General features: G+C 40.5%; 2 protein-coding genes and 1 long non-coding RNA gene across 4 annotated transcripts; 2 read left to right on the plus strand and 1 right to left on the minus strand.

The window, feature by feature from the left end:
- Nucleotides 1-490: 490 nt before the first annotated feature.
- Nucleotides 491-2,217, minus strand: LOC309707939. Its single transcript, XR_014277129.1, has 3 exons — nucleotides 1,909-2,217; nucleotides 1,624-1,711; nucleotides 491-918 (listed from the first exon to the last, which is right to left on the minus strand). It is a non-coding gene; the product is annotated as an uncharacterized lncRNA (long non-coding RNA).
- A 320-nt stretch (nucleotides 2,218-2,537) lies between these two features.
- keap1b (kelch-like ECH-associated protein 1b) lies at nucleotides 2,538-18,442 on the plus strand. Its single transcript, XM_082536968.1, has 7 exons — nucleotides 2,538-2,663; nucleotides 6,297-7,490; nucleotides 8,565-8,810; nucleotides 9,855-10,531; nucleotides 11,667-11,872; nucleotides 14,765-14,941; nucleotides 15,771-18,442. Exons 2-7 carry the CDS (start codon nucleotides 7,185-7,187, stop codon nucleotides 16,010-16,012), a joined length of 1,854 nt encoding a protein of 617 aa, XP_082393094.1. The 5' UTR covers nucleotides 2,538-2,663; nucleotides 6,297-7,184; the 3' UTR covers nucleotides 16,013-18,442.
- A 1,587-nt stretch (nucleotides 18,443-20,029) lies between these two features.
- On the plus strand, nucleotides 20,030-26,503 carry LOC309708709 (volume-regulated anion channel subunit LRRC8C). 2 transcript variants are annotated; one of them, XM_082536967.1, is made up of 5 exons: nucleotides 20,030-20,079; nucleotides 20,616-20,733; nucleotides 21,142-21,266; nucleotides 21,422-21,580; nucleotides 23,684-26,503. In XM_082536967.1, the coding sequence occupies exons 4-5, from the start codon at nucleotides 21,440-21,442 to the stop codon at nucleotides 25,964-25,966; spliced, it is 2,424 nt and encodes an 807-aa protein (XP_082393093.1). In that variant the 5' UTR covers nucleotides 20,030-20,079; nucleotides 20,616-20,733; nucleotides 21,142-21,266; nucleotides 21,422-21,439; the 3' UTR covers nucleotides 25,967-26,503. The 2 variants fall into 2 exon arrangements, with proteins under 2 accessions (XP_082393093.1, XP_082393092.1); XM_082536966.1 differs by lacking the exon at nucleotides 21,142-21,266 and having other exon boundaries at nucleotides 20,031-20,079.
- The last annotated feature ends 623 nt before the right edge of the window (nucleotides 26,504-27,126 follow it).

A 27,126-nucleotide genomic window follows, 5' to 3' on the forward strand; every position in this document is an offset into this window, starting at 1 on the left:
TTTGGAAGGAGGGGAAAAAAACCTTAGTGGTGTGTCAGCACTGCAAACAGATTCCTCCCAAGCTCCTGTGCTATGTAGGAGTCATTCATGTTTTAAAGCAGAACTGCAGGAACATTATAACCATGTCTCTAGAGCACACACCATTATGTCTGAGCAACATAGTGATCGTTAAACAATGCCAGTTTAGTAATTTCCTGCTGGGGTTTCAACCAGAGGCGGAGCCAGACATTTGAAACACCCGGGGCTTAGCCCTGAAGGGTAGTATGCATGTGGATTTTTTTTTCTTTTTTGGGGGGAGGGGGGGGGGGGGGGGTTAAAAATGACTGAAAGATTAATAGGCTCTGTTTTGAGTTTTGTTCAAAAAAGAATGACTTCATATAGGGAAAAAAAGATATCACATATACAGGACACCTTAAACTAGTTTTTTAATTAAGCAGCAAGGCAGAACAAGGTCAGGGCTGCATCAAGACACAGGGACTAAACCCCAATTCAACCAGACCCAGAACTGATCCGGAATTAAAACAGGACTACAAGAGTTCAAAATCAGGACTACTTAGGATTTAACCAAGACAGAACCAGAATCAGAACTAGATGATAGTAGCACTAAAAATCATCATAGACCTGCACTACACTTATTTTTTAATTCTACCAAAGTACACTATTTAGATTGAGAAAAGTTTATATAATTATTTAGCCTTGTTGTGCAAACAAGCCTGCAGAACTTAATAAATATAGAATTTGAAAAATAACAAACCTAAAAAGAAACACTAGGTACGAGATACATGAGGACCTATGATACGGTGATACTTTTGGTAAACAACCATTTGACTAACATGTGTGTCTCACCTGCTCTTGTTCATCTCTGTTCTGTCCTGTCTCCTCTCTCTCCCTCTCTGTTCCTCTCTCTCCCTCTTTGTGCTGACAATCATCAAATATACAGTTGAAACCAGATATTTACAAACTCTTCAGATAAAAACACAACACTTTTATAATTGTAACATCAAATCAGACTAAATGTTTATTTTTTTAGATTGATAAATATAAAAAACATATTTGTTAACTTTAAGAGTAAAGAGAGAAACTATCTGTATTTCTTAATTGCAAATGGCACCAAATTGTATTCAAACTGAGCCACACTTATGGAGCTCCACAATTCTTTTCCTGGTGTTTTGGTTGATATCTCTTAATTTTCCCATTTCAAAGAAACAGGCTCTGTGTTTTGCCTTATATGCATCCACAGCTGTTCCACCAGTTTACTCACATGGACTCTACTAACCTATCAGAAGCTTCTTCAGCTCAGAATGGAATCGTCTGGTTTTCTTATTAATTAACAAACTTAGTGTATATGTACTCTTAAATTTGATGAAAGTGATAAAAAATAGAAGCTCTGTCTCTCTTTATTCTGACATTTAACTAATTCAAAAGATATTTCAATATTTATCTAAAACAAAAGTTTACTCTAAATTGATGTTGTACAGAAAAAATTTTTATGTTTTCTCCCTAAAGTGTATGTAAATATCTGGTTACAAATGTGAATATCCTGCTGTGTACTGAAATCCCTCTTGTTTTGCATAGAAATATACTGAACAACATACAAAGCATAATATATAAAATAACATTTACCTGAGTTTTTTCTTTGAAAGAAGCCTCTAATGTCCATTCTTATATTTCAGTACATAACTGAAACCGATTTAGTCGGGGAGGGTAAGAACTGAAAATATGAAATAAACACACGTAAGATAAGACACTATTTAAAAAAAAAAAAAAAGCATTTGTTCGGCTTTTCATTTCGCCATTTGTTGATTCACTTGAAGAGCAAGTAACGTAATATTGGTCAAGTGATCAGTTTGATATCAATCTTTCGTGATTCACCGTCATTTGTACGGTATGAATGGTTTGCTTTGGTACCTGGTCAAACTTAAGCTCTCCTTAGTATGGCTGGCTCCGTTACTCCAACAGCGCACTCACAGGCACAAGAGCACCTGGCTGCAGCCCCGCCCCCTCGCTCAGTTGCTTAGTGCCTGAGCTCGGATCATACCAATATCAGGGGGGATTCACGCACAGTCGTAAATTCCCACTGTGTGCATTATGTGCTTCGAATATTGTGTGTACTTTTTGTTTTATACAGTTGTCAGCCAGGCATCTAACTATGAAAAAATTACACTCCAAAAGACCCCGGGCTTCTGACAAAACAACCCGGGCTTAAGCCCAGTAAGCCACCCCCACGCTCCGCCCCTGGTTTCAACAATTACTCATACAGTTTTAAAGCAGTGTTACTGCATTATTCTAGTTATTTTCTCATAATGAGATCCCTTTTTAAGTTGCTAAAATAAGTACCTGTTTTGCAGTTTTATCCTCTATATGGTATTTATAACAGATTTTGATTGACGTTAATGCTGCAGTTTTTGGCTCCCTGCCAAAAATTGGCCCAGCTTTTCCTTCGTTTTCAGAATTCCTTCTCAATAAAAGCCCCCTCCCACGGGGAGCGTTTGTCTGCCATTAGTAATAAACAGAGGCGGGCCAACGCTTTGGTGGCGAGCTCTTATTGTGAAGGCGAGATGAGGCCGGTACAATGCTTAGTCACGCTGAGTTACAGCTTTCCCCTCCTTTCTGTGTGGCTCGGGGCTCGGCAGACCGCGATGGAGGAATTGTTCTAGACTACGGTAATTCTCTGTTATTCCAAATTTAAGGAGCCATTAGTGATTAATGTCAGTTGTTTGGACATATCTGGATTTTGTGCGGGCGGGTTAGCAAGAATATATTTTGATACCGCTTTGTTAGCACGTTTGTTACGAGCTCGGCTCACAGCCGTTACTCTACTGTCTATTATTAGGAGCCTATTTTGCTGTCAGCTCTGTTTCCGAAACGTTTGACTTGTTGTTTTGATGGGGATTACGGCTCTTTCATCGTGAGACCTTCTGAGTTCACCGTCGTTGCAAACCCACCAGAAACCTGCAGCCGATTTTTCTTGCTCTCCTCTACCTTTGCATGCCAGGTCTGTGGATTATTTTTGTTTTACAAACGCAAGCTCAGAAATGATCCTCGTAGAGGACACACGGTGGCTTTTTGTGTGCTCTTCATGTCAGGTAAATGGCGCGGAAATCCAAGTCCATCAGGGTTTATGTAAAGGACTGGCTTCACTTCTGGGTCATGTTTTGGTACATCCAGTTCCACTGTTTGCTCGGTGAAGAGTTCACGATGAGTCACCGAAGAGAGCTGGTTGCCAAAATGCCCGAGAAACGCGCTGGACTCTGTACTTGTGTTTGTTTCACTTCTGGCTCGATTGCGTTTGCTGGCTTTGTAGCACAAAATAAAATAAAAATCGCTGACACAGCTGTAGGTGTAGCTCAGATCAAACTGTTAAACTTGTAGAGTCCCTCCAGTTGTTGTAAGACACCCAAGACCTGTAGGCCTGAAGGGTGGCACGCAAACCGACGTGCGGGGTCTCTGTCAGGGGTGAGTGTGCATCTTTATTACTGTGCTGTTGATGAGCCAACTTTCTTGTCAAGATTAGGGTTGCAGTGGAAGATTTTTAGCAGCATCAGCATAAATCGCTGGTTTATCGTTCACGTTCGTCTTTTAAAGATGTATACTGGACATTTTCAGTTTCTGTTTGAGTTCGTCCTTTAGTAAGGATTTACTGCTGCCAACTCCTTGAAACTTCCTTGTTTAGTGTCACCGTCGAGTGACAGTTTAATTGCACTTCTAGAACCTGTAATGAACAAGTTTTTTCATGTTAGAGGAGTAAAACCCTCCAGATGTTTGCTAGGAGTCATTTGGCTTATGGCATGTGAAATTTCAGGATTTCCCACATGTGTAGGTTATAAAATGTCTTAACAATAAATGTTATCATAATACGTGCAGTGTTTGTCAGCTGATTCATCAATTGATTGATTCAACAACAGATACTGTCTTTAGAGTGGCTTGGACCCAGTTATACCTGTCGCATTCATCATACCCAAAAACGTGTTTTTATTATTGATGAAATGTCAGAGAAATGCAGCAGGTATAGTGTGGGACTTGGAGAGCTTGTTTGTCAGTGAGTCGTTTCTGTCTGCTGTGGAAAGTGGGCGAGTTGAGCAATATGTTCTCCTGTGAAACTATTTCACCCAGAATCCTGGAAGGGGGGAGGCACAGCAGTAAATGTGAATCGCGGTGTGTTTCATATTACAGCGAGCTTAACTGGCTGACTTCCTCATGACGAGTTCCATCATGGTCACTGACGTGTTCCCATTTGTTGGTAAGATGAAAAACTCTCAAACTGAGTTTGGGTTTTTTTCCCCCTTAATCTTTAATGATTGCAAAGAACACGGTAACCTATTTGCAGATTGGAAAGCTACAAGGTCATAGAACCTGGCCTTTTGTTTTGCGTCCTTTTATCAATGCTTCACTTAACGATCAGTGTGCGTGTGTGTTTGTGTTGGTGTGTATACACAACTCACGGGTGCTTTGTTATATAACTGAACCCTCACAGCAGCATTGTTGCTGAGTAATTCAGACTCTTCCTGATCAGAGGGCTCCAAACAGACATTAACCACATGTTTCTTGTATTGTACGTCAATGTTGCAGGCAGTTCATATTCTGAAAAGAAGAAGTGGGATTGGAATAAAAATGAAGGCATTAAATTTTCAACTTAATGGGTTCAACGTAGTGGATCTGATCCCACATATTACCTGTAGAAGTATTTGTTTGTAAGCCAGTCTGCAGAGCCAGAGCCCTCTCCTCCTCCTGGATTACTCCGATAAAAGTACCTCTTGACTCTGATTAAAAGATTGTTTTGTTTTCTTAGCCTAATTTGGTTTAAACATGTCTGGAAGATGCTGCAATGGATGTACTTGGATTCTGCTGTTGGTTTGAACAAACTGTTCCCTCTGTTCAAACCCCCAGTGGATTGGCAACAGGGCAGAGCAAGAGCACACTTACTCATGCTGGCCTGTTAAATTAAAGCCTAATTTAAGTCACGGCGTTGTCCTTCAAAATGAGCAGCACTCCCTAGCTGCTGCTTACACACTCACTTACACTTACTTGCTGTTTTGCTTATATTGTTAGCCTCTCTATGTGGACGTTTTTTACTTTTAAAAGTACTGAAAGTAATAGGTAGGATTCCAGGCACTTGAGTTCCTCACCAACAGTTTTTCTTTTGCGTGTTTCACTTCACCCTGTCTTTTATCAGCTGTGCACACTACCTGTGTGTGAAGCGATGCCAGATAAGGAGAAACTATCATGACAAATGAAAACGCATTAGGCTACGTCCACACTAGCCCGGATAGATTTGAAAACGGCGTCCACACTAGCATTTTCAGTCATTTTCACGCAAAAGCAAGTGAGAACTAAAGAATTTGAAGAAAAGCTATCCGGAGCATGTACAAACTGATATTAATCTTTTTTAGGGCTGTCAAAGTTGAGAGCAATCAAAACAACTGCTGTATAATGCACTCGGCTATCTTTGTTTAATTGCTCACATGACTGCATCACATGACTAAAATGCGTCATCGTTTTAGAAAGTCTGCGTTTTCGAGTGTCCACACTGCGACGGGACAGCTCCGTTTTGAAATGTATGTGTTTTCGAGAGCATTTTCAAAATGCTGCGTTTTTTCTTGAGGAAAACGCCGTCTCAGTGTGAACGGGAGGTCAAAGCGGAGAGAAAACGCTGCGTTTTCAAAACACATTAGTGTGGACGTAGCCTGACTTTGCATCTGCCCTACTTAAGAGCACCTGTTGGATAAGCCCTTACAGCTATTGTAGTACTCCCTTTGTTTTTTAAATTGTCTTGGATTGCAAACAGAATTAGTAAAGCAATGTTTTAAATCAAGCCTGATAAGTATTTTTCGTTACTCAAATACAGTGTATTAAATAAACACTGTTCCTGGATTGGTACCCAGTACCAACACATACCTTATTATTGTATGTTGAGTTGAGGTAATCGTGTCGTATCAGAACTGGGGTAAAAAACAAAACAAAACTGGATCCGTGCATCAGTATTGGCGACTGATAGAGAGAACTAGAGTTTGGGACTCATAAAAGCAGAAGATGGTTTTTGTTTTTTGTTTTTTTTAATGAGCTGCATAGTCATCGTTACAAAGACAAAGCCTTGACTGTAAGTGGAGTGCATGAGGAAGAATGACAGAGAATTATGTGTCACTGCATTGATAAAGTTTTGTTGTATGAGTTCATAGGTAAAGAATAGTGCTGAATCACTCGCTATGCAAGGCATTGATGTACGTATGTAGACCGAGCAGAGAAGCAGAGTTTATCAGTATGAAACAAACACATGCTCTCTCTCTTTCTCTCCCCAGCTGTCAGCTGAACCAACTGCTTCTTAGTAAGTAAACAAACAAATAGGTGGGCATCCTCAAGGAAGGCTTCTCCAGAGAAAACAACGAAACACCGCTACCACTTCATTCCTAAAGGCTCAACTGCCTCACCTAGAGTCTCGGACTCTGAATAGCTCTTTTGAAGACAGCTTTGATTATTACTTTTTGTAACAAAGCAATAGATTTTATTTTATTTTTTTATCACTGTGCAAGATTGATCTGCACAGTTTGTGAATCTGGCACAGCTCTTGAGTTGTTTGATTGAAGACTTTTTGAGCAGTCAAAATATATTTGATTAGAAGGCTCAGAGGAAGACAAGATAACAGAGACGTACTGCAAACTGACTGTTTATATTGCTGGGTATGATTAATACGTTTCTGCTGAAATAATAGAGAAGTGGAAAGGAAAGCAACTGTGTTGCCAACACAAACAACTGATCTGAGTCTGGAGCAGTTCTTACTTTGCCTGCTATTCTCTAACTCTTTCTCTGAAAAGTTAACCTTCAAACAAAACCAGAGGGACCCTTAATTCAAGGCATTTTAATTATGTTGGAACTGCAGCATATATTAGTACATGCAGCCATGAGTGGCAGCCTTGCATTCAACGCTCTAGTAATGCCATAATGGGGCGAATGGCTGGACTGAAGTACTGAACATAGCAAGGAAATCCCCATGTTTTTATAAACCAGACATAACTCTTTTACTCATAGAAAAGTCAGGAGGGCCTGGAGCTTTCTGTTTGGCTGTCTACCAAATTCCTCAAATTAAATTCTTTTATTTCGACCCATGCCTGCATGTGGTGCAAGGATGCCCCATAACGCCGTCCACTGTTCTTGAGAAGGCGACCAAAGAGGAGGAGAAAGGGTAGGAAATGACGGAGTGTTTGACAGAATACAAAGCGCTGGTGACTCCGTCCACGCGCAATGGTCACCGCGTCTTCAGCTACACGCTCGAGAGCCACACGTCAGCCGCCTTCGCCATCATGAACGAGCTGCGGCTGGAGCGGCAGCTGTGCGACGTCACGCTACGCGTGCGCTACAAGGACCTGGAGGCGGTGGACTTTGTGGCTCACAAGGTGGTGTTGGCCTCCTCGTCCCCGGTCTTCAGGGCCATGTTCACCAACGGCCTGAAGGAGTGCGGTATGGAGTTGGTGCCCATCGAAGGAATTCACCCCAAGGTTAGTCTGTTTTATCCTTGCCTGAATGTTTTGTTTGATTTGTACTCATTTAAATGTAGCTGTAGTATTGTGTTTATTTGTTGACTTCCGAATAACTAAATGGGAATCGAGTTACTCCTCTTTCAGCATAAACCGGCCTCACATTATTACAAGGAAAATCCAGTATGTATGGGAATTGTAACTTTAAAACCAAGCTGTATACCACAATGGGCTTTTCCAGCATTGTTAGAAAAAAATGGCTCCACTCCCACAAAAATCCTGCACTGCTTTAAAGTGAAACAGAAAGTCAGAATTGCTTTAAAACCATACTCAGATGATCATACCTTTATAGATAACACCATCCACTGTTTTTCTTTATCATTTATCTTTGTACAAGTGCAATTAAAAGTCAAAACTAAATGAATATCAGCCTTACATCACACTGATTATTAACCAAATGGGTTATTCCAAGCATCTTGGAGGGTTTGCTACGATGCCTGCCCTTTTTAGTTGCTCTGTAGGACTCCTCCTTGTTGCTATATGACTGCATATTTGGATTTTACATTTTCTACATCACACTTTATGATTGTTAATGTCTTTATCTGAAGTGCTTAAAACATTTTTACAATACATGTAATTTATATTCGGAAAATGTGTGTACCCATGGATTGAGTGCATTTCTCTCTTTTCTTTTTTTTTTTTTAATCTTTTTTTCCATGAGCAAATAATATGTTCAAAGTAATTATGAGTCATATGTAAAAGTGCATAAATATTTTTCTATGGTACTCAGGACTGAAGTTCCACCTTTTTAAAAAGTAAGCTCTCTCTCTGTAAAACAGGTATGCACAGTGGCTAAACAGTTTTATCTTGACTTCCTTTACTTGCGTTGGGTGTTTACTGAGCTCACATAGAGTGTGATCGAAACAATATCTATGACGTGATAGCTTGTGAGATGCTAATCTGGGTTCCTTTCTTCCAGAATTTAGCATAGCATTAAATAATTTTTCTCTCCAGCTTCTCTCGCTCTAATTTTCTCATCTGTGCACTGACCTCCCACAGTCCAACCCCTTACGTTGTGTCTTTTCACCATTTCAGGTAATGGACAGACTGATAGAGTTTGCCTACACAGCCAGCATCTCTGTGGGTGAGAAGTGTGTCATCCATGTGATGAATGGTGCTGTCATGTACCAGATAGACAGCGTGGTCAAGGCCTGCTGTGATTTCCTCGTCCAGCAGCTTGACCCCAGCAACGCTATTGGCATTGCCAGCTTTGCAGAGCAGATCGGTTGCACAGAGCTCCACCAGAAGGCCAGAGAATACATCTACATGAACTTCAGCCAGGTAAGGCTTAAATAGCATCTCGAATGAAAGCATTTTCGTTAGAATCACTGAACTGCATTGTTGGGCTGCACATGAAGTTGGAGCCACTCCTTGTAATTGTTTTTTCCTAATTTGTGGCGCTTAAGTAATGATTTTGTAACTTAGATATCAAGAATTAAACATTCTACAAATCTGTTCAAGTTTTTGGGGCAGGAAATCTGTGTGTAAAGTGTTTTGAGGTCTGAGTAAACAATGTTTCACTTGCTGCATTGTGGTTTCTTCTGGTGGGTTCAAGCTATGAGTCCACTGGCAGACTCATAGCTTGAATTCTCTTCACAAGAAGGCCAAGAGAATTCAAGCTATGAGTCACGATGACTTGTGAGTATCTATGTGGGTTTACTGGTGGCTGAAGCATAACTGACTGCAAAAGATGATGATACAACACAGTACAAGAAATGAAAGGACAGTTAATATTTCTCCCTCATAAGGAGATAAGATCAAGGGTAGGTCCAGCTTATGACAAAGACGTGTCACATGTCTGTCTGTGAGGTTAAAACCTATAAATGGTATAATATTCAATACATGCCTGCTCACCAGAGATTTGACTTTTTAAATATATTGTGGCTGTCAGGGTAGGAAACCAGTTTTCCTTTGTTAGAAAGAGATTATTTGTTGCAAGAGTTTGTTTTGTCCTCACCGTTATGTTATAATTGATCAAAATAAGCAAAAACCAACTGATAAAGATTACATGATTGATCCATAATTTAAAATAAATCTGTTTGTATTTGGAACAGACTGTGCACAGTTTAATTGATCCAGCAGTTACTTTAGGTAAGAAAATTAGATGAGAATTTGCTGCTGGTCTAGATTCCATTCAGTCATATATGTCTGGATTTTGGACTTATGCAGCTGTCATTAGCTGTCTGGAAACTTTTAGCTCAGAAATATTAATCAGTTGTTTGAAAAATCTTTCCAGTTGTTGTAATTACTCACACCAGGTACTTTATTCTTTAACAACACGTGTATCATAAAAAGTTACTTTAAATCTGTACTCCTGCTTTCCAGGTAGCAACCCAAGAGGAATTCTTCAACTTGTCCCACTGCCAGCTGGTCAACCTGATCAGCCGCGACGAGCTCAACGTGCGCTGTGAGTCCGAAGTCTTCCAGGCATGCGTGGCCTGGGTGCGATATGACCGGGAGAACAGGCGACCGTATGTCCAAGCCTTACTCCAGGCTGTCCGCTGCCATTCCCTCACCCCCAACTTCCTGCAGACCCAGCTTCAGTCTCTGGACTGGGACCCACAGTGTAAAGACTACCTGGCTCAGATCTTCCAGGACCTCACCCTCCACAAACCCACCAAAGTGATTTCTTGCAGAACTCCCAAGGTGCCGCAGCTCATCTACACAGCAGGGGGTTATTTCCGTCAGTCGCTCAGCTACCTGGAGGCTTACAACCCTTGCACGGGAACCTGGCTGAGGCTTGCCGACCTGCAGGTACCCCGAAGCGGCCTGGCCGCCTGTGTGATCAGTGGGCTTTTCTATGCTGTTGGTGGAAGAAACAACGCGCCTGATGGTAACATGGACTCAAATGCTTTAGACTGTTACAATCCTATGAACAACTGCTGGCTGCCGTGTGCACCCATGAGCGTGCCCAGGAACCGAATCGGAGTCGGGGTCATCGATGGCATGGTATATGCAGTTGGTGGATCACATGGGTGCATTCATCATAATAGTGTGGAAAGGTAAGTCAAGTTGGCTAATAATGGAAGATGGTATTACTTTTATTACACAGACCAATTCTGCCTATTTTGAATTTATTCTTTTATCAATTATGTGTGTTTGAATGTAGAAAGAAAACCAGCAGTCTTTTACTGGTTGAATAGTTAAGTAACAATTACAGTATGTGGTCAGCACAGGTCATTTTAATGAAAGGCTTATGGTTGTGTCTGTCAAGAGAAGTAATCGGGTAACTTCCTGGAAACATTTTACTTCCTGCAATTTATTTTTAGATCACACAAAGCTGCTGTGAGGGTGTTTGAGTCTACAGGGAAATATTTTTGTAATATTAAACTTAGTGACAATTGAAAAGAGAAACAAGACACCTTTTGTTTCTCTCTCAATCTAAGCTTGGCACGAAATGCTTGTACGAACATTGTTATATGACCAGATCAAGAAGAACTAATACTCATTCTTTCTCAGATTGCTTAACATCTTGAGATAATCCTGCCGGATGCAGCTTTTAATCCACACCTGTGAAACGGCAGCTTTGTTTAGGTGCTTTCTGGTGTTGGGTATGAACAGTGACTTAACAACATACATTTTAATAAATAATAACAAAAAGGGAAGCGGAGAGCCCATCAAGTCCCATGAGAAATATCCGAGGTGCCGTATTGGCCTTGCTCTGACTAACCTTGACATAAACCTGCCCCAGATTTTTCACTGCTACCCATTTAAAACTGGGATTACGAACATTTTAATTCAAGGCAGAAACTTTACCCAAAAGTTGGCTTTGTTCCTAAAATAGAAGATCTTACGCAGGTAGCCCACAGTCTCGGTGAAAGAGGAACATGTCCAGCCAGTCTGAACAATCATGTAACATCCGAAAGCACATATGACGCACTGTAGCACAACGGCTAACCACAGATACTGAGGAATGAAACTAATGAATCTGTGGAGCAGACTCCTGGCAGTGGTTCATTCATTGGGATGATTAGTTACAAGAGTTGGTTACATTTGCGATTTAGAAACCCGATAAGTAAACTGACTAATGTTATTAGTTGGCAAAAAGAAAACGGGAATTTAAAGCTCGGAAATATAGCGATAATTACTTTCTTTTCAAACTATGTAGCCTTCTTAGTTTGTGTTGGTTCTCCACAGGTATGATCCAGAACAGGATCAGTGGCAGCTGGTAGCCCCGATGTTAACACGACGTATCGGTGTGGGTGTGGCGGTCATCAACCGGCTGCTCTACGCTGTGGGGGGGTTCGACGGGGCCAACCGGCTCAGTTCCTGTGAGTGCTACAACCCTGAGAAGGATGAGTGGAAGACCATGGCTCCGATGAACACGGTCCGCTCTGGAGCTGGTAAGAAGGAATTGTAAAGCTGCCTCCTAATGATGAAAAACGTTTCTGAAAAACAATCAATTTACACAACTGCCCGTGCAGTTTTCCACCTGTGATTTGTAAAGATTTGCAAGACTTCCTGCCCCTGCAGACCTTCCTGTTTTTGCTAGGTAGACCCAAGCAGTACTTAAACCAGACAGCAAGGGCAGCTTAATAGTGAGGCAAAGCAAATAAACAAAGATTTCAGGTAAAAAGCAACATTTCTCAAAAAAAAAGAAAAAACAATTGAGAAATTAGACAGAACCTATAATAATCTTGCAGTAGAGTGTATATGGAAAAAGTGAAGCCAAAATATCTAGGCATTTTATTGACGTCTTTTGGCAAGCTTTGAGATGTGAAATCCAACTGGACTCTGGGAAGAAACTAGTTACCTCAGCAGTTATTACTCATATCTAGAGAACAGACCCAAGACTTTGGCAGGAAGTCTTTATGTATGGATGCTTATTAGTACTCTTATTGTTACTACTTTCCATATTTTGGTGTAAAATAAACAGAAGCGTGACTGTGGCCCCTTTTGTCAAATTGGTAAGCTTAGTTTTGTGTTACTTTTTTAACTTCTGCGATAAGTTATAAAAGGAAGAAGGTGTGTTTTGTAACGTGCATCTGGGGTTAACGACTGGTAACAGGTCTGACCATGTCAACACTGGTTATCGCTCTGTCCACAGTTTTGAACAGCGTGTCCTGTCAACCGTGACCAAAAAACTCTCATATTTTAACAATCAAATGCTGTTACTTGAAACCTGTGTGAAATTCAGTGATTGTGTGGGTCAGTCAAACTTCGATATCATGTAAATCATGTATCTGTTTGTAAAAAGACTTCCATTTGAATAGAAATCTAAGTGAAAATGGCCCTAAGCGACTTTTTTCTGTGATCTCAGTGAACTTTCCTCATGACTTATTAGGGCTCAATCGCTAGTTTCAGCTCAGACTAAATCAAACATACAGAGATCCAGAGATAACTCCTCACTTCTGGTTTCAAAACATACCGATGGAGACGGTAAAAATGCTCAGGTTGAGGTTTTGAAACTGGACTTCCCAAACCAATGAGTGTCATTGCTCTGGCAGCATCCATCTTCTAAACTGTGTGTGATAGGATAAAGGTGTCCATGAGATATTTTGGCTTTGCTACAGTGGGCAAAATCTGCTATGTTGTCAGTCTCTGCACAGAGTCAATAAACAAGAAGCACTCCGAGCACAATCCCCCACCCAAGCACCTCACCATTTGGGCACTATTTAAATTTTAAGGGATTAGTATTGTGTTTTGTATTCATTCATTTTTAATTTTTTTTTTTTGGATTTCGTTAGTTTTCAATTTGCTTAAAAAAAAATAATGTTTGTAGTGCAGTAGAAATTAAATGTTGACAATAAAAACATAGGTCAGAAGTCCAAAGAAAATTTTATCTTTAAAATCTCCATTGATCATACCTTATATGATTAAATGTTTTAAATAGCTCTATGACCTCCAGATCTGTGTGTTGACCTTGAAGAGGTCAAATTTGACATGATAATTAAAATCTTTATGCTGGTACTTCATATATGTTGACACACCACATTTGTAAGTAGGGCTGCATGATTTTGCATAAAATGAGAATCACGATTTTTTTTTTTTTTTTTTTTTTTTTTTTTTTGCTTAGAATTGAGATCACGATTCTCTCACGATTTTCTTTTCCAGTATAAATATTTATTGCACTTATTAACTGCACATCAACTTCGTAACAGTTGAGACTGAACATAAAAACAATAAATAAACATAAAAACAACAAATGTCTCACATTTTGTTGTTGCCACAAAATGTTGTACTGCTTGAAATTCCATCTCCACCGTTCCTCGACGCTGCGTGTATAGAGCAGGTAGTGCAACAATAGAAAAATAGTTGCGGGACGGCACTCGTTTGTCTAGGGTGTTGATCATTTTCCTAAATCCCTCGTTTTGCACAGTGTTGATGGGAGCCATATCTTTGGTCAGGTGATAAGTGATAGCCTCCGTAATTTCTTTGTGCCTGCGGGAGTTCGACGGGTATGGGGAAGCGCTGTATAAGGTTCCCATTATTGATGTTTGGGTGGTTGACCGGGACGGATTTTCTCCAGTCACTTTCTCGTCATCCCTGACGTGCTCTCCGTTGTTTTTTCCCTGCCAATTTTAGCAGCCAGCTTCTGTATCACGTGGTATAAGGCTCCGCCCTTGTCATTTGTTGAGCAGGAAGAGTGAGCGCTTGTTTTCATGCAGATTACGTCCCGGATCAAAATGCGGTACAGTCATCGTCTTTTTTTTTTCTTTTTTTTTTTAATTGTTGTCATTTGGAAATAAGATCGCACATAAGTATGAATTGAGATTGCGATTTTCTAACGATTAATCGTGCAGCCCTATTTGTCAGGATCATAGTTTCTAAGTTATAAGGATTCTTTCTTTTCTTTTTCTTTTTTTCTCTTCTTTTTTTTTTTTTTTTTAAGCAAATAAATCATTATGTTGACCTTTTAAGATCATGGTGGATGTAAGCCAAATTTGAATGGATTGGTAACATTTTACAACCCTCACACAAGTGTTAAAATAAACACAACCTCCTTGGCAGAGGCAATGATTTTTCTTAATCAAGAAACGCATTAAAGAAAAAACAAAACACTTATGTGGGGAGTGTGTATGCCTTTCTTTGTGTGTCCTTAAATACATGGTTGGCCTGGAGTTTTAATTGTCTTTTCCTTTTTTTTTTCTTTTTTTTATGATGGCAGTCAAAACAAAGCTACCTGTGACCGTAGCGTAGACGTTACTCTTTTCTTCAGCCAGTTCTGGCATGTGCTTACATGTGTCTGCCCACATTTAGTTTGAATAAATGAAACAGTTGACCTTTTCTTTTAGGCGTGTGTGCACTTGGCAATCAGATCTTTGTGATGGGCGGATACGACGGCACCAACCAGCTGAACACGGTGGAGCGCCATGATGTAGAAACCGATACGTGGAGCTTTGCTGCCTCCATGAGGCACAGACGCAGTGCTCTGGGAGTCACTGCGCTGCATGGACGCATCTATGTGTTGGGTGAGTAATGTAGCTCGTAGAAGCCTGCTGAGAAAAAAGCAACGATTTGATTTACAAAATATGTTTTAATTATTATACCGATATCAATGCAATTATTTTGTTCACCTCCCACATTTACAATCATTGGGTGTGAGCCAGTACTCATTTAGGTCACGAGCACCACACCACAGCATTTCATTCAGGTTGAGGTTTGGACTTTGGGATATTACAACACCTTCATTGTTTACTTTTTCAGCCATTCTTTAGTAGCTTTGCTACTGTTCTCGCGATCATTGGCCTGTTGCATGACCTCGTTTTGGCCAAATTTCAGCTGTCAGGCAGATGGCCTCACACTTGACTCTAGAATACTTTGGTAAACAGTACTTTGGTCTTGTGGCTGTAAAACATGCCCATATCATAACGCCTTCACCACCATGGACGGTTGTCTTGTGGTTTGTTCAATTGCGTCTTTGCAGGTTTGTTTGTTTGTTTTTATTTAGTTTTTTTGGTTTTCACACACTGCTTCTGCGTTTCAGTTTGTGTTAAATAAATAATGCCAGAGTGTGTAATATGTCATGTGATGTTGTGTTTACCTAGGAAGTCAAAATTAGAAACAGGGTGTGCTTTCTTTTTAATGTGTCTGCATATTAAAACTCTTTGTAGTGTAACCGTTAAGTGTTTAGATGTATTTTGCAAGGCATGATTAACCTTGGGTAACTTGTTCAGTTTTTGTGACTATAAAATGTAAATATTTAAGTTTTTATGAGTCACAGTAGCAATAACTAACTCCTATTTACTCACTCCACTTAGTGTTTGTTATCCATAGCTCAGATCTGTGCTGTGCTTACAGGAGGTTACGATGGCAGCACTTTCCTCGACAGTGTGGAGTGTTACGACCCAGAGCAGGACACTTGGTCAGAGGTGACCCACATGACTTCAGGCCGCAGCGGCGTGGGAGTGGCTGTCACCATGGAGCCCTGCCAAAAGGATTTATTGCAGTGTCAGGCATGTGACGGTGGAAGAACCAGTGGCAAGGCGGACCCTTCGGCAAATGCACGCGAAGATCTGAGCAGGACCCGATCCACACACTGACACGCATCTCAAAACTGACCTGTGAAAACTGGTCCTTTAAATTGAGTATCGTTATAAGATCCAGACAGTCTAGCTTTGTGCTCCAACGCGGCATTTGAAGCCCTCAGCTAGATCATCATTTGTAAAGTTCAAGTAAAGGGCTCCATAGTAAAAAGGTCACTTTACTGGCCCGATGAGTCATCAGGGGCTCTTTATTGCATTTAAAGAGCAAACTAAATCTGATAGGTGAAGGAAATACTTCAAGCGATCGATTATGTAAACAAAACGTAGCGTGTGCGTGTGCGTGTGCGTGCGTGTGTGTGTGTGTGTGTGTGCAGCAATCAAAGTGCCATTACAATGCCTGTGGGCATTATCACTATGTCGGTATATTCTCCTGAGGTGCTTGTGTGGGAAGGCACAGGCTGAGTCACTGTGTGGAAATTAGTGTTAACCCAGAGAGCCACAAGATGAAGATCGTACAGTGGGCCTCATGCAAGAGCTTGTTTGACGTGCTTATACAGACCATCTTAATTCAGTCCAATAGTTCTTTACAAAATCACAATCTGCACATTAAAAAAGAATACATAAATAAATAAAGAAGAAGAATTTAAGCTCCTGATGTTGGATATATCCAGTACTAGCAGTCCAAAAAAACTGTGTAGTAACAGGTTTTTGATATAGCACAGGAACCATTATTTCCCTCCTGTTTATTGTATATGACAGTTATTTGCTGTTATTTTTAGTAGTAATGTACATGTTTAAACTCACCATCTGTTTAGAACTCATTTTTTTGCAAATAATCTATTTTTATTTAAAGTGGACATCCTGTATGACGCCTGTGAAGGCACCTGGAAGATATTTAAATCGGTTGTTGTTGATCTAAGCTGAAGACAGATTCTGCAGCTCCAGAGCTCTTATCCCACCTTAAATATTTTCAAGAACATTTTGGATTACTGGATCACACACAAGAATATACCTGTGATATAAAAGAGGGTTTTCAAGCAAGCTGGCAAGGTGGTTCCAGTTTTAAATCCAAGAACAAACGGCCTGTGCGAGGCATTTGGTGTTGGTGTGATCCCTCGCCTGCAACACCAACCATGACGTGTGCTGTTAGATTCCAAGAAGAAATACTTTGGCCTTTCTTACATGACTACCTGAGGCTCTGCTGCAGGTTTATTTTGGTAGGCACGGCTAAAACTAGCAGTCCTGCAGTAAATCCAGCTTTCACAGTGGGTTTCTACTGTTTTGTTGCCTTTTAGTGATCTTACTGGGGCAAAATAATAAACGCCTGTCACTTTGGTGCATAACACTTCCACAGAATCACCACCTTTTTATGGAACCACTTAATCAGAAATTACAACCTTCATGAAGGTAGGATTTATTGCAGGATGTCATATTATAGAGCATTACATCTAGTTAAGTGTGTATAATCATAAACTGGCAGCTGAGTTTCTGTTCCTTCAACTGCAGTCATTATGCAGCTGTACGGGTGTGGGGGAAAATGTGCATGCACCTGCCAAATTGTATAAATTGTCATCTCAGATTATGGTAGAAAGGATCTGCTTTAAGCAAGTGGTTCTTGCATGAGGCCCACTGTGACAAATTCAAGTGTTGATACAAGAGTCTGCATAGTAACAAATGTGTTCTTTAACTGATTGCATAAAATGTGAAACTTTAGTAAAATACTGAGCGATGCTTCTTCTCGGGCTCCACGATTGTCGTCCAGTGGGATCGGTGTGCAAAGCGCCAACAGAATGAAGAAATTAGTTTAGGCTGTGTTTAGAGGAATCAATACTGTAGCATTTAAACGGCCTGAATTGAAACATCTCACTATTTGCAGACAGAAATGAGACCCTCCCGCGCGCAGTAAACAATTTTTTTTGGATTTTCACATCCTTGAGACCTCAGACACAAATGACCATGTTTGTGCATTCGTGTTCAAATATTGTATACTAATGATTAAAAAAAAAAAAGGGGGGGGGGGGGGGGGGAACTTGCTTAAAAAATGTATTTGTAACAGCGGTTTAAGCTACAAATGTTTTTAAGTGATGTTTTGTACATTGATATTCTACAAAGTCTTGTACAGGAATTCAGAGCTCACTTTTTTATTTATTTGTTCAGGTCCTTTGTGATTTTTCTTCTTCCTCTAAACTGACATCAGCTTTGTATTAAATTGGACTCTGGTGTAGTGTTTTAATAACTAGCATGCATTGTAACAAACTAGGAATGCCTGTTAATGCAGATTTTGGATGTTTGTTTAAAAAAAACGCAAAAAAAATAAAACAAAAAAAGAGAAACCGACGCTTCACCTTGAAAGGGACCTTTCCCCCCCTGTCCAGTGTTTGGATTAGAGATGAAAATATTTAAAAGCATCTGCTTTGTACATTTCTCCCCCCAAGCAAGACCTACCCTGTACAGTAATGCACTGTTAATTAAAATGTGTTTATTGCACTGCTGTAGTCATGTAATAATTTTAGTTCTGATAGTTGCTGGGTTGTGTGTGTTTTGTTTTTTTTCCTGTTTTTTATTCTTGATGTTACGTTCATTTGTGCTGTTTTCAAATCACTAGTGGCCACTAGAGGGAGCTAATGCGCCTTCATATCTTCTTGTATTTTATTTCTACATTTACCCTAAAATAAAGTTACCAATTTACGCTTTTTGCTAAAGATGGATGCTCCCTGCCCACTTTGATAGGTACATCTGATTAACTACTTATTAATGCAACTATCTAATCATACGATCACGTGTCAGCGTCCCACTACATTCGGGCATGAACACATGGTCTGCGTGGCCTATTGAAGTTCAAAGTGAATGTCATCAAGATGATTCTAAGTGACTCTGAATGTGGTGTGGCTGTTGGGGCCAGGCGAGTTTTTTTTTTAGAAACTGCAGATGTGCTGGGATATCCCCCAACACAACCACCTTTAGCGTTTACACGGAATACAGCAAAAAAGAGGAAATGTCAAATTAGCAGGAAAAAACACTTGTTGATGCAGTAACTAATTTAGCACTTGTTACAACCAAGATATGCAGAAGAGTATCTTTAGTAGAGGCGAAATGTTGAAGCAGATGGGAACAAGAGCAGAAACCCACATCATTTCTCCTCTCTTGCTCTGATGATTCTTAATTTCTGCTGCAAAATTTGTGTGGTGGGGTCAGAATCTCATGTAAGCAAGCAATCCTGCTTTCTATTTATGTTCAGGCTGCTCGTGATGGTGAAGTGTATACTTTGAGCCCCAACTGAGCATCATTTAAACTCCACATCCTACCCATGCGTTCTTTCTGACCATGTCCATCTCTTAATGACCAAAGTGTACCCATTTTCGACATTATCCTGATTTTAGTGGAATAACCTGTAGGATGTTGAGCTTAAATAGTCTCAAACCAGTTTCCTGAAAATGACAATGAGTTTGCAATTCTCTGATGGCCTCGGCAGTCACCAGACCTCAATCTAATAAGGCATCTTTGGAATGTGGTGGAACCGGAGATTCATATCATGGACGTGCAGCTGACAGTGAAGGTGTGATCAATAAGGACCCAAATGCCTGAGTAATGTTTTTGAATCTATGCCATGAAGGATTAGGACATGGCAAAAAGAGCTTCAGCCCAGTATGAGCAAGATGCACCTAATAAAGTGTGCGTGTAGATACTAGTGTGCAAAGTCTCATTTTTATGATCTTTCTAGTGTGTTTTTCAGTGAGTCAAAAGCAGGTATGTCATTTACCGACCACCCATGATACCTCCCAACACATCTAATTTCCTGGCTAAACCCAGCAGGTGGATAAGGTAGACCACTGTTTACACTACCGAGAAGTATTGTGTGGGCTTACAAGAGTATTAAGACTTGGCAAACACAGGCCTAAAAAACACAGACTTAAAAAAGAATCTTTGAAGATATACAGTTGCGTCATCAGTTTCTCGTTGGAAGAAAATATCTTTCAAATATTGCAGATGGAAATTTAAGCAGTTAATAGTCCTCTAAACTTTTCTGCTTAACACCCGACGTCAGATTGTAATAAGAAATGCACGTCAAACACAGGAGGATGATAACTTTGTGATTCAGTTTGGGCGGAAAGAAAGTCACTGCGGTAACTTCCTCTCTTCCCTTCTTCTCCCGAATATTACCACAGCATGAGTTTACAAAAATGTCAAGGTTACGCAACACTAATCGAGGTGTGGCTGAAAAATAAGGAGGCTGTTCCTGCTTTGTCTTGCGTGAGACCAGGAGCATTATTTAATAACCATGCCTTCTTATCATTTGAAAGTCATACGATAACAGACCACGTGCTTGCATTCTGATGGGTTTATGGGTTGTTGATTGTTAGGTGAAGAAATGTCCGCTTATACACTTTGATCTATTAACTCACCTTCTACACATTGAAGAAATCTTCTGTTCAAGTTTTAGCATTCACTCTCTCCTAGTTTTCCTGAAAGTAAAAATGGGTCTGGAGTCTTATGGGTTAATTTCATATAAAGCCTCATTTTAAATTATTGCTAGGGGCGCAAATATACACTAATTGCAGTAATCACATTAACTACGTATAGATTACTTGAAGTGTGCCTCTGTAAAGTCAGCGCTCACATGCGTTGAACATGCTCGCTGACAGTGGTTTTATTTTGAAAGCCTCGCTTGTTTGTGCCGCGTGATTTCTCGCGAGCTTCACACCGGTGAGCGCCTCTGAAAGTGATGAAAAAACTCTGGCCACTGCCACCGGACACCAGAGGATCCTGTGTGCGCGCAGGTATGTAAAATTAATCTTGCTGACGCTTGCTTCTGTTTTACTCTGTTGGGCGAAACTTCTGAGATAATTTCAAACTTCAGTGGAAACTTAATGGGAGATAAGTTCTCGAGGTTATACTCGTTTGATTTAGGAAGTAGCTTTGGAAGTTCACGAATTACCTGCGCTGTTAAATGAAGACAACGCCGCAAGAAACGCCACTTTTACCTCAAATTTAACACAAGCAGCGATGTTAAGAAGAAATTAGCCAGACAGAAGTCTGCTGCAATGATTTGTATTTGGTTACCTGTGTGTGCACAAATGCGCACAGCTCACATCACAAATTAACAGGCTATTTATCTCGTCTTGATGCAGTAGTATTGTTATAAAACAGTGGAGCTTCTGTCCTTCTTTCTCTGTTTATCTATTAAGGTGGGCTTCAGGACACAAAATTGTTTCCATTCTTTCCAGAGAGAGAGAGACTCTCTTTGTTGTCAGACTAGTTCATCCTGTTTGAATCCCCCTTTGAGCGCAGGAGGAGCGTCCATTCATTCAAGGTCAATAAACAGCCAAAGCTCATGTGTGTTCTTTGTGTCATGTAACTTTAAAACCTTTGACAAGATTTTCTCTGGAGACTTCTCTGCATTGAAAGCCTGTTCCAGCTTCATTGCTCAAATCCACTCGTTCCTTTCCTTTCGTCTCCTTTCATCAGTGTGGAGCAGCAGCCAGGATGATCCCAGTGGGTGAATTCAGATCCCTCGGCACAGAGCCCAGCTCGAAGTATAGGGTCCTGAAGCCATGGTGGGATGTTTTCACAGAGTATCTGTGCATTGCTATGCTCATGATTGGAGTCTTTGGATGCACTTTGCAGGTAAGGTGTCTACACTTTGTGTCCATAAGTTTTCAAAAAGTAAAACCAAGTCATCGCTGACCTTGTCTGTCTCATTGTAGATGCCATGATAATTCCTGCATTATCTGGCCACCCAGTCACGCAAAAATGCATGCACTACAGCTGAAAGAACTTGTTTCTCCTGACCCACTTTGTGCACATTCAGATCACAAACTGGCTGCTTAATGTGTGTCTCTCATCACATGAATATCATTTCTGTGTCACATTAAAATAGCACCAAAGTAAAGCAAAGGGACTACAGTGTAGTCAGCGCTAATCAGATATAATAACATACAAATATCACAACTTGTTTACTGCAGATTTTCTAACTGTTGTGTTTTTCAGAGCAGAAGCATCAGTTTATTCCTCTAATTGTACTAAATTGTTGTTTAAGCGTAGACACCAACAACAAAGGGGCATTACAGGGGACGCATTCATGAAAAGAATTGGTCACAAAGCTGTCTGAATTGCTGCACCATCTACACAGTCTGTTTGGCGAAACTGAATGTGTGAAAATAATTCAGCAACCAAAGGGATTCTCTATAGTCTGACACTCATTAGAATATTTATTATTTATTACTTCTGTCAGTGTAACATTTATAAAGTAATTATGGATTTCAACCAAGCAATTAAACATATAACCACCACCTTTACAAGGATGGTGTAACACACACATTTAATTTTAAATTAAAAATATTAAATCATCTGCTATTTTCGACCAAAATTTTCACAACTCAAAGTTTATCCAGTCTGGTTTCTTTCATTTACGAAATATCTTAAAAATCTACCAGTAATGAAGAAATTTTTGTACATAGTACATAGTAGTTAGTAGTTAGTTATAACTAACTCACTTTTCACATGCATTTCTCAGTCTGCTTTAGCCCGTCTACCATTGGCCTAGAATACAGCAGCTAGGCTGCTAACAAAAAACTAGTCAATACTCATAACAAAAGGCCATAAATAAAGCCATTAATTATTTTTGGCCTTTTGTTCTTCTCATATGTGTATACATAAGTGTGTATGTAGGAATGAATGAAAGACTGTGTGTTTGTAAGTATAAATATATACTTTTATTCTTTCATCTGTTTTTATCCAGACTGCGAAGCACTTTCTAATTGTGGATTTTAGTGTTGTGATTTCTTCTTCAGACATAGGTAATCCAATTAAATGTAAAAATAGAAATGGCAGAATTAAATCTCCCTTTCACTTAGTGCTGTTAGACACGCTGTGCTCATTAACCTCTGCAGCAGCACAAAATCTCGTTAATTAAAAGACAATAAAGAAAATATTCCACTACAGTGGAATCTTCTGCTTTGGTGATGGATTTTTCTTGCTTTCCTACAGCAGCATGTTAATAGTGACTTTTACTCTGAAATGAAGAGGTGGAATGGATCATCCCTCCAAGTAGTGTCATGTCTGATGTCATGGCTTGGAAAGTATAAGCCTGTTTCTGATTGTTGCTCGTCTGTTTGATGACGCATCAAAGGGTGGAGGATTTCGTGTATTTTTAAACCCCTATCTGATTTTATCATCTGCAGTTTTTAGCTTGTGCATTTAGGCTTTACGCGCAAGGTGAAACCTGTTAGTTCATCACTCCCAAAGCGTAGCATTATACACTAAGTGATAAATTGTCAGTATATTACACTTCCGGGAACCCATCACGTCCCTATATTACAAGATCAGAAAAATGAGGAAACATGAGAACCGTTTGGAATGAATCTACACGTGTGCGTTTGTTTTACTTAAATCACTTTGGAAAACACTATCTAACATGCTGGTTGAGGTTAGGGATAGAGTTAGGGTTAGGGCTGGAATACATGGCTGGAACGTGTATTACCGCGGGAGCATCATTCTGCTAGATTTCATCCATAACCTGGCACGTAGCATAAGAATGCGGAAGGTCACCTTTCGCCTTCCTCAGGAACTCCTCGGGATTTGACAAATCGTGACTATGTTACGCCTGAGAGTGAGAACGAGCGGATTAGTTTAGGCCTTGCTGTTCTCCAGTCAGAAATACTTGAGTACCAACAAGTGAACCGAGCTTTGTTTTTATCACGATATTATTATGTTCTTTTTTTTTTATAGCTCACCCAAGACAAGATTGCATGCCTGCCAAGCCACTTCACCAGTCCAACACCAAAAGCAATTGACTGCAGCAACATCAGCAGTTATGGGGACAATGAGAAGTTGCAGAACACACTGGTGACCCCGGCGAGCCCCATCATAGTGGAGGTGTTTGGGCGGAAGAACAATCTGGACATTCATCAATACGTGTTCGTCAACAACTATTGCTATGAGAGGTCTGTTCACTGGTATGCAAAGTACTTTCCGTACCTCGTGGTTATCCACACCATAATCTTCATGGTAACAAGCAGCTTCTGGTTCAAGTTTCCTGGGACATCTTCTAAAATTGATCTCTTTGTCAACATTCTTGACAAGTGCTTTGACTCACCCTGGACCACAAGAGCCCTGAGTGAAGTTTCTGAGGAAAGAGGCGAGGAGAAGCTAGTCAACTGGAGGAGGAACACTATGACTAAAGGCTCCACAGAAGGACAAATCGATGAGGAGGAGACTGTGGGCCTTCTTCGCTCCTGCTCTGTTAAGTCTAATCAAGAAAAGAAAAGTGCAGAACCGAAGTCTACCCTCTCTTTGTTGGATAAGAAGGAAGGAGAGCAAGCCAAAGCTCTATTTGAAAAGGTGAAGAAGCTCCGAACTCATGTGGAGGAAAAAGACATTTTGTACCACATGTACGTTCTGCAAACGTCAGTAAAGGTCATCCATTTTCTTTTGATTATTATTTACACCGCATTGCTGGTACCTAACATTGAGATAGTTGTGCAGTGTTTGGTTCCGCCTGAGCTGACTGGTTTTGATATCTATTGCTGTAACCACAACAAAGCACATCTTTTCTCCAAGCTTGCCTACTGCTATATCTGCTTTGTGGCCGTATTTGGACTTCTGCGTATCTATACCCTCTACTGGCTTTTCCATCGACCTCTAAAGGAGTACTACTTTGAGCAGGTCAGACTGGAGACCGGAATTAATGACATACCTGATGTGAAGAATGATTTTGCCTTCCTCCTGCATCTTGTGGACCAATATGATGCTCTTTATTCTAAAAGGTTTGCTGTCTTTCTTTCCGAAGTCAGCGAGAGCCGCCTCCATCAGCTTAATCTAAACTACGAGTGGACTGACAAAAAGTTGCGCACGCGTCTAGCCAGGAACACCAGAAACCGTCTAGAGCTACACCTGTTAATGTTACCAGGGCTTCCAGAAACCGTTTTTGAAATTCCCGAACTGGAATCACTCAAACTCGAGCAGATGAAGAATGTCACCATACCGGCTAGTATAGCAAAGCTAGAGTCTCTCCAGGAGTTATCAATGGTCTACTGCCCCGCAAAGCTCCAAGTTGCTGCCCTAAACCACCTGAGAGAACATTTAAAGATTCTATATCTAACCTTTGAGCATTTAGAAGAGGTTCCTGTGTGGATGTACACCTTACACTGCCTGGAAGAGCTCCACCTGGAAGGTCCTTTAACCAACGAGGTGTCCAAAAGTCCCATTCTGGATTCCTTTAAAGAGCTTAGAGCTTTGAGGGTCCTCACTTTTCGCTCCAAACTTACAAAGATCCCCTCCAGCATAGGAGATGTTGCGTTCCAGTTGCAGCGCTTGCGTATCTACAATGAAAGTGTCAGGGTCCAGGCTTTAAGCATCCTGAAGAAGTTAACCAACTTAGTTTCACTGGAATTAGTGGGCTGTGAGTTGGAGCGCATCCCAAGTGCTGTCTTCAGCCTGAGCAATCTGCAGGAGCTGGACCTGAAGGAAAACAAACTCACTACTGTGGAGGAGATCCTGAGCTTACAGCACTGCAGGCATTTAGTGACACTTCGGCTATGGCACAATAAAATCTCATACATCCCTGAACATATATCTAAGCTGCATACCTTGGAGACACTGGACATTAGCTGGAACAAGCTAGGAAAGCTTCCCTCTCGGCTCTTCTACTGCACCAAACTCCGGCACCTTGACATCTCTCACAATCAACTCACTTCGCTCCCTTCTGAAGTGAACATCCTGCAGAGCCTGCAGTTCTTCTCCGCAGCTTTCAACTCCTTAGAGACAGTGCCAGAAGAGCTGTTCTCCTGTAAAAGGCTAAAAACGCTGATTCTTGGTAACAACCGCCTTTCACACCTCAGCTCAAAAGTAGCCAACCTTGCCCAGCTGGTCCGGCTGGATATTAAAGGAAACCGTCTGGAGTACTTACCTCAGGAGATAGGGGACTGTCCCCTGCTGAGTGGGCTGATAGTAGAAGATAACCTGCTGGATCAACTGCCATCAGATGTAAGAAGCAAGTTAAATAAAAGCTGAGTGTGTGGAGCTAAGGTTCGTCACATACTTGTGTTTTCTAATTAAAGAGTGGTGGGTGAGCTTGAAAAAACATTTTTGATCCAAATATTTTTCAGAGAGAAGCAAAAGGAAAACCCAAACCACAGCTGACCACTAAAAGAGAACCAGTAACTCTAAAGCTGAAGACTTTCATAGGACTGACCTAAAGAGGTGCTTGTGAGAACACAAAGGTCTAACACAGTTGGATCAGACGGTCTTTAATCTACCAGGTGCCTAGCACAAAGTCCATGTGATGTCAAATTGTGCCATATGCAAACCGCAAACTGCATTAAGTGGACATCATGAAGGCTGCCTCCCGCACGCTTTCTCCAGGCAGCTTAAACCACACTGTGTATTTCTAGTAGGGAAAACACATCTGTGGACAAATGTGGAAATCCTAATTGTCCCAGTTTTGCATATCCATTAAAAAAAGATTTAAAGACTCTATTTAAAAGCAGTCATAATGAAATGATTCATATTTTTTGATTTTCACATTTTGAAAATGTTTTTTATGTGTTGTCCTGAAAATAGAATCTTTTTTTATTAAGTTAAAATGTGTAAAAACACATCTACATTTAATTTTTACAAAACTTGATTTTTACTTCAGTAGATGACACAGAAATGTAAAGTGGAACAAAAAAAGTGTTGTAATTCAAGATCAGATTAATACTGTATGTGGGGATGAAATAAGAGCTATAAGTATTTTACAGAAATAAAACAGTGAACAAGCCTTAACCTTCAAATGTTTTGGGACTGCACCTCCGTTTGTTTACTAAAGACCTTTGAACCGTATCCTGCTTGACGGGTTTACACAGCGTGAATATGCATTTCTTACAGTGTGGTGGTTCATGTTGCTCCGTTTCAGTTCCAAAACACGTGGAGGGAGAAAAAGCCTTTCAGTAGCTGGATAAAAGGTGTTCATATCTCTGTTTACACATTCAGTCAAATGGAGAAGTGAGTGAACTCATACTGGGGTGGTATGAGGTATATAAGGTAAAGGTTCACTCTCTACAACAATGACTGTGCATGATGTGAGTGCCAGTGGTAATGGCTGCTGTTTCCACTAATGTTTCAGCATAATACAGGTGATAATTGGAGGTGATGTCCAGGCAGCAGAATTTTAAAAAGCTGTGGCACGTAAC

Source organism: Aulonocara stuartgranti (genome assembly GCF_965226115.1).
Source record: "Aulonocara stuartgranti genome assembly, chromosome: 6".
Taxonomy (NCBI): domain Eukaryota; kingdom Metazoa; phylum Chordata; class Actinopteri; order Cichliformes; family Cichlidae; genus Aulonocara; species Aulonocara stuartgranti.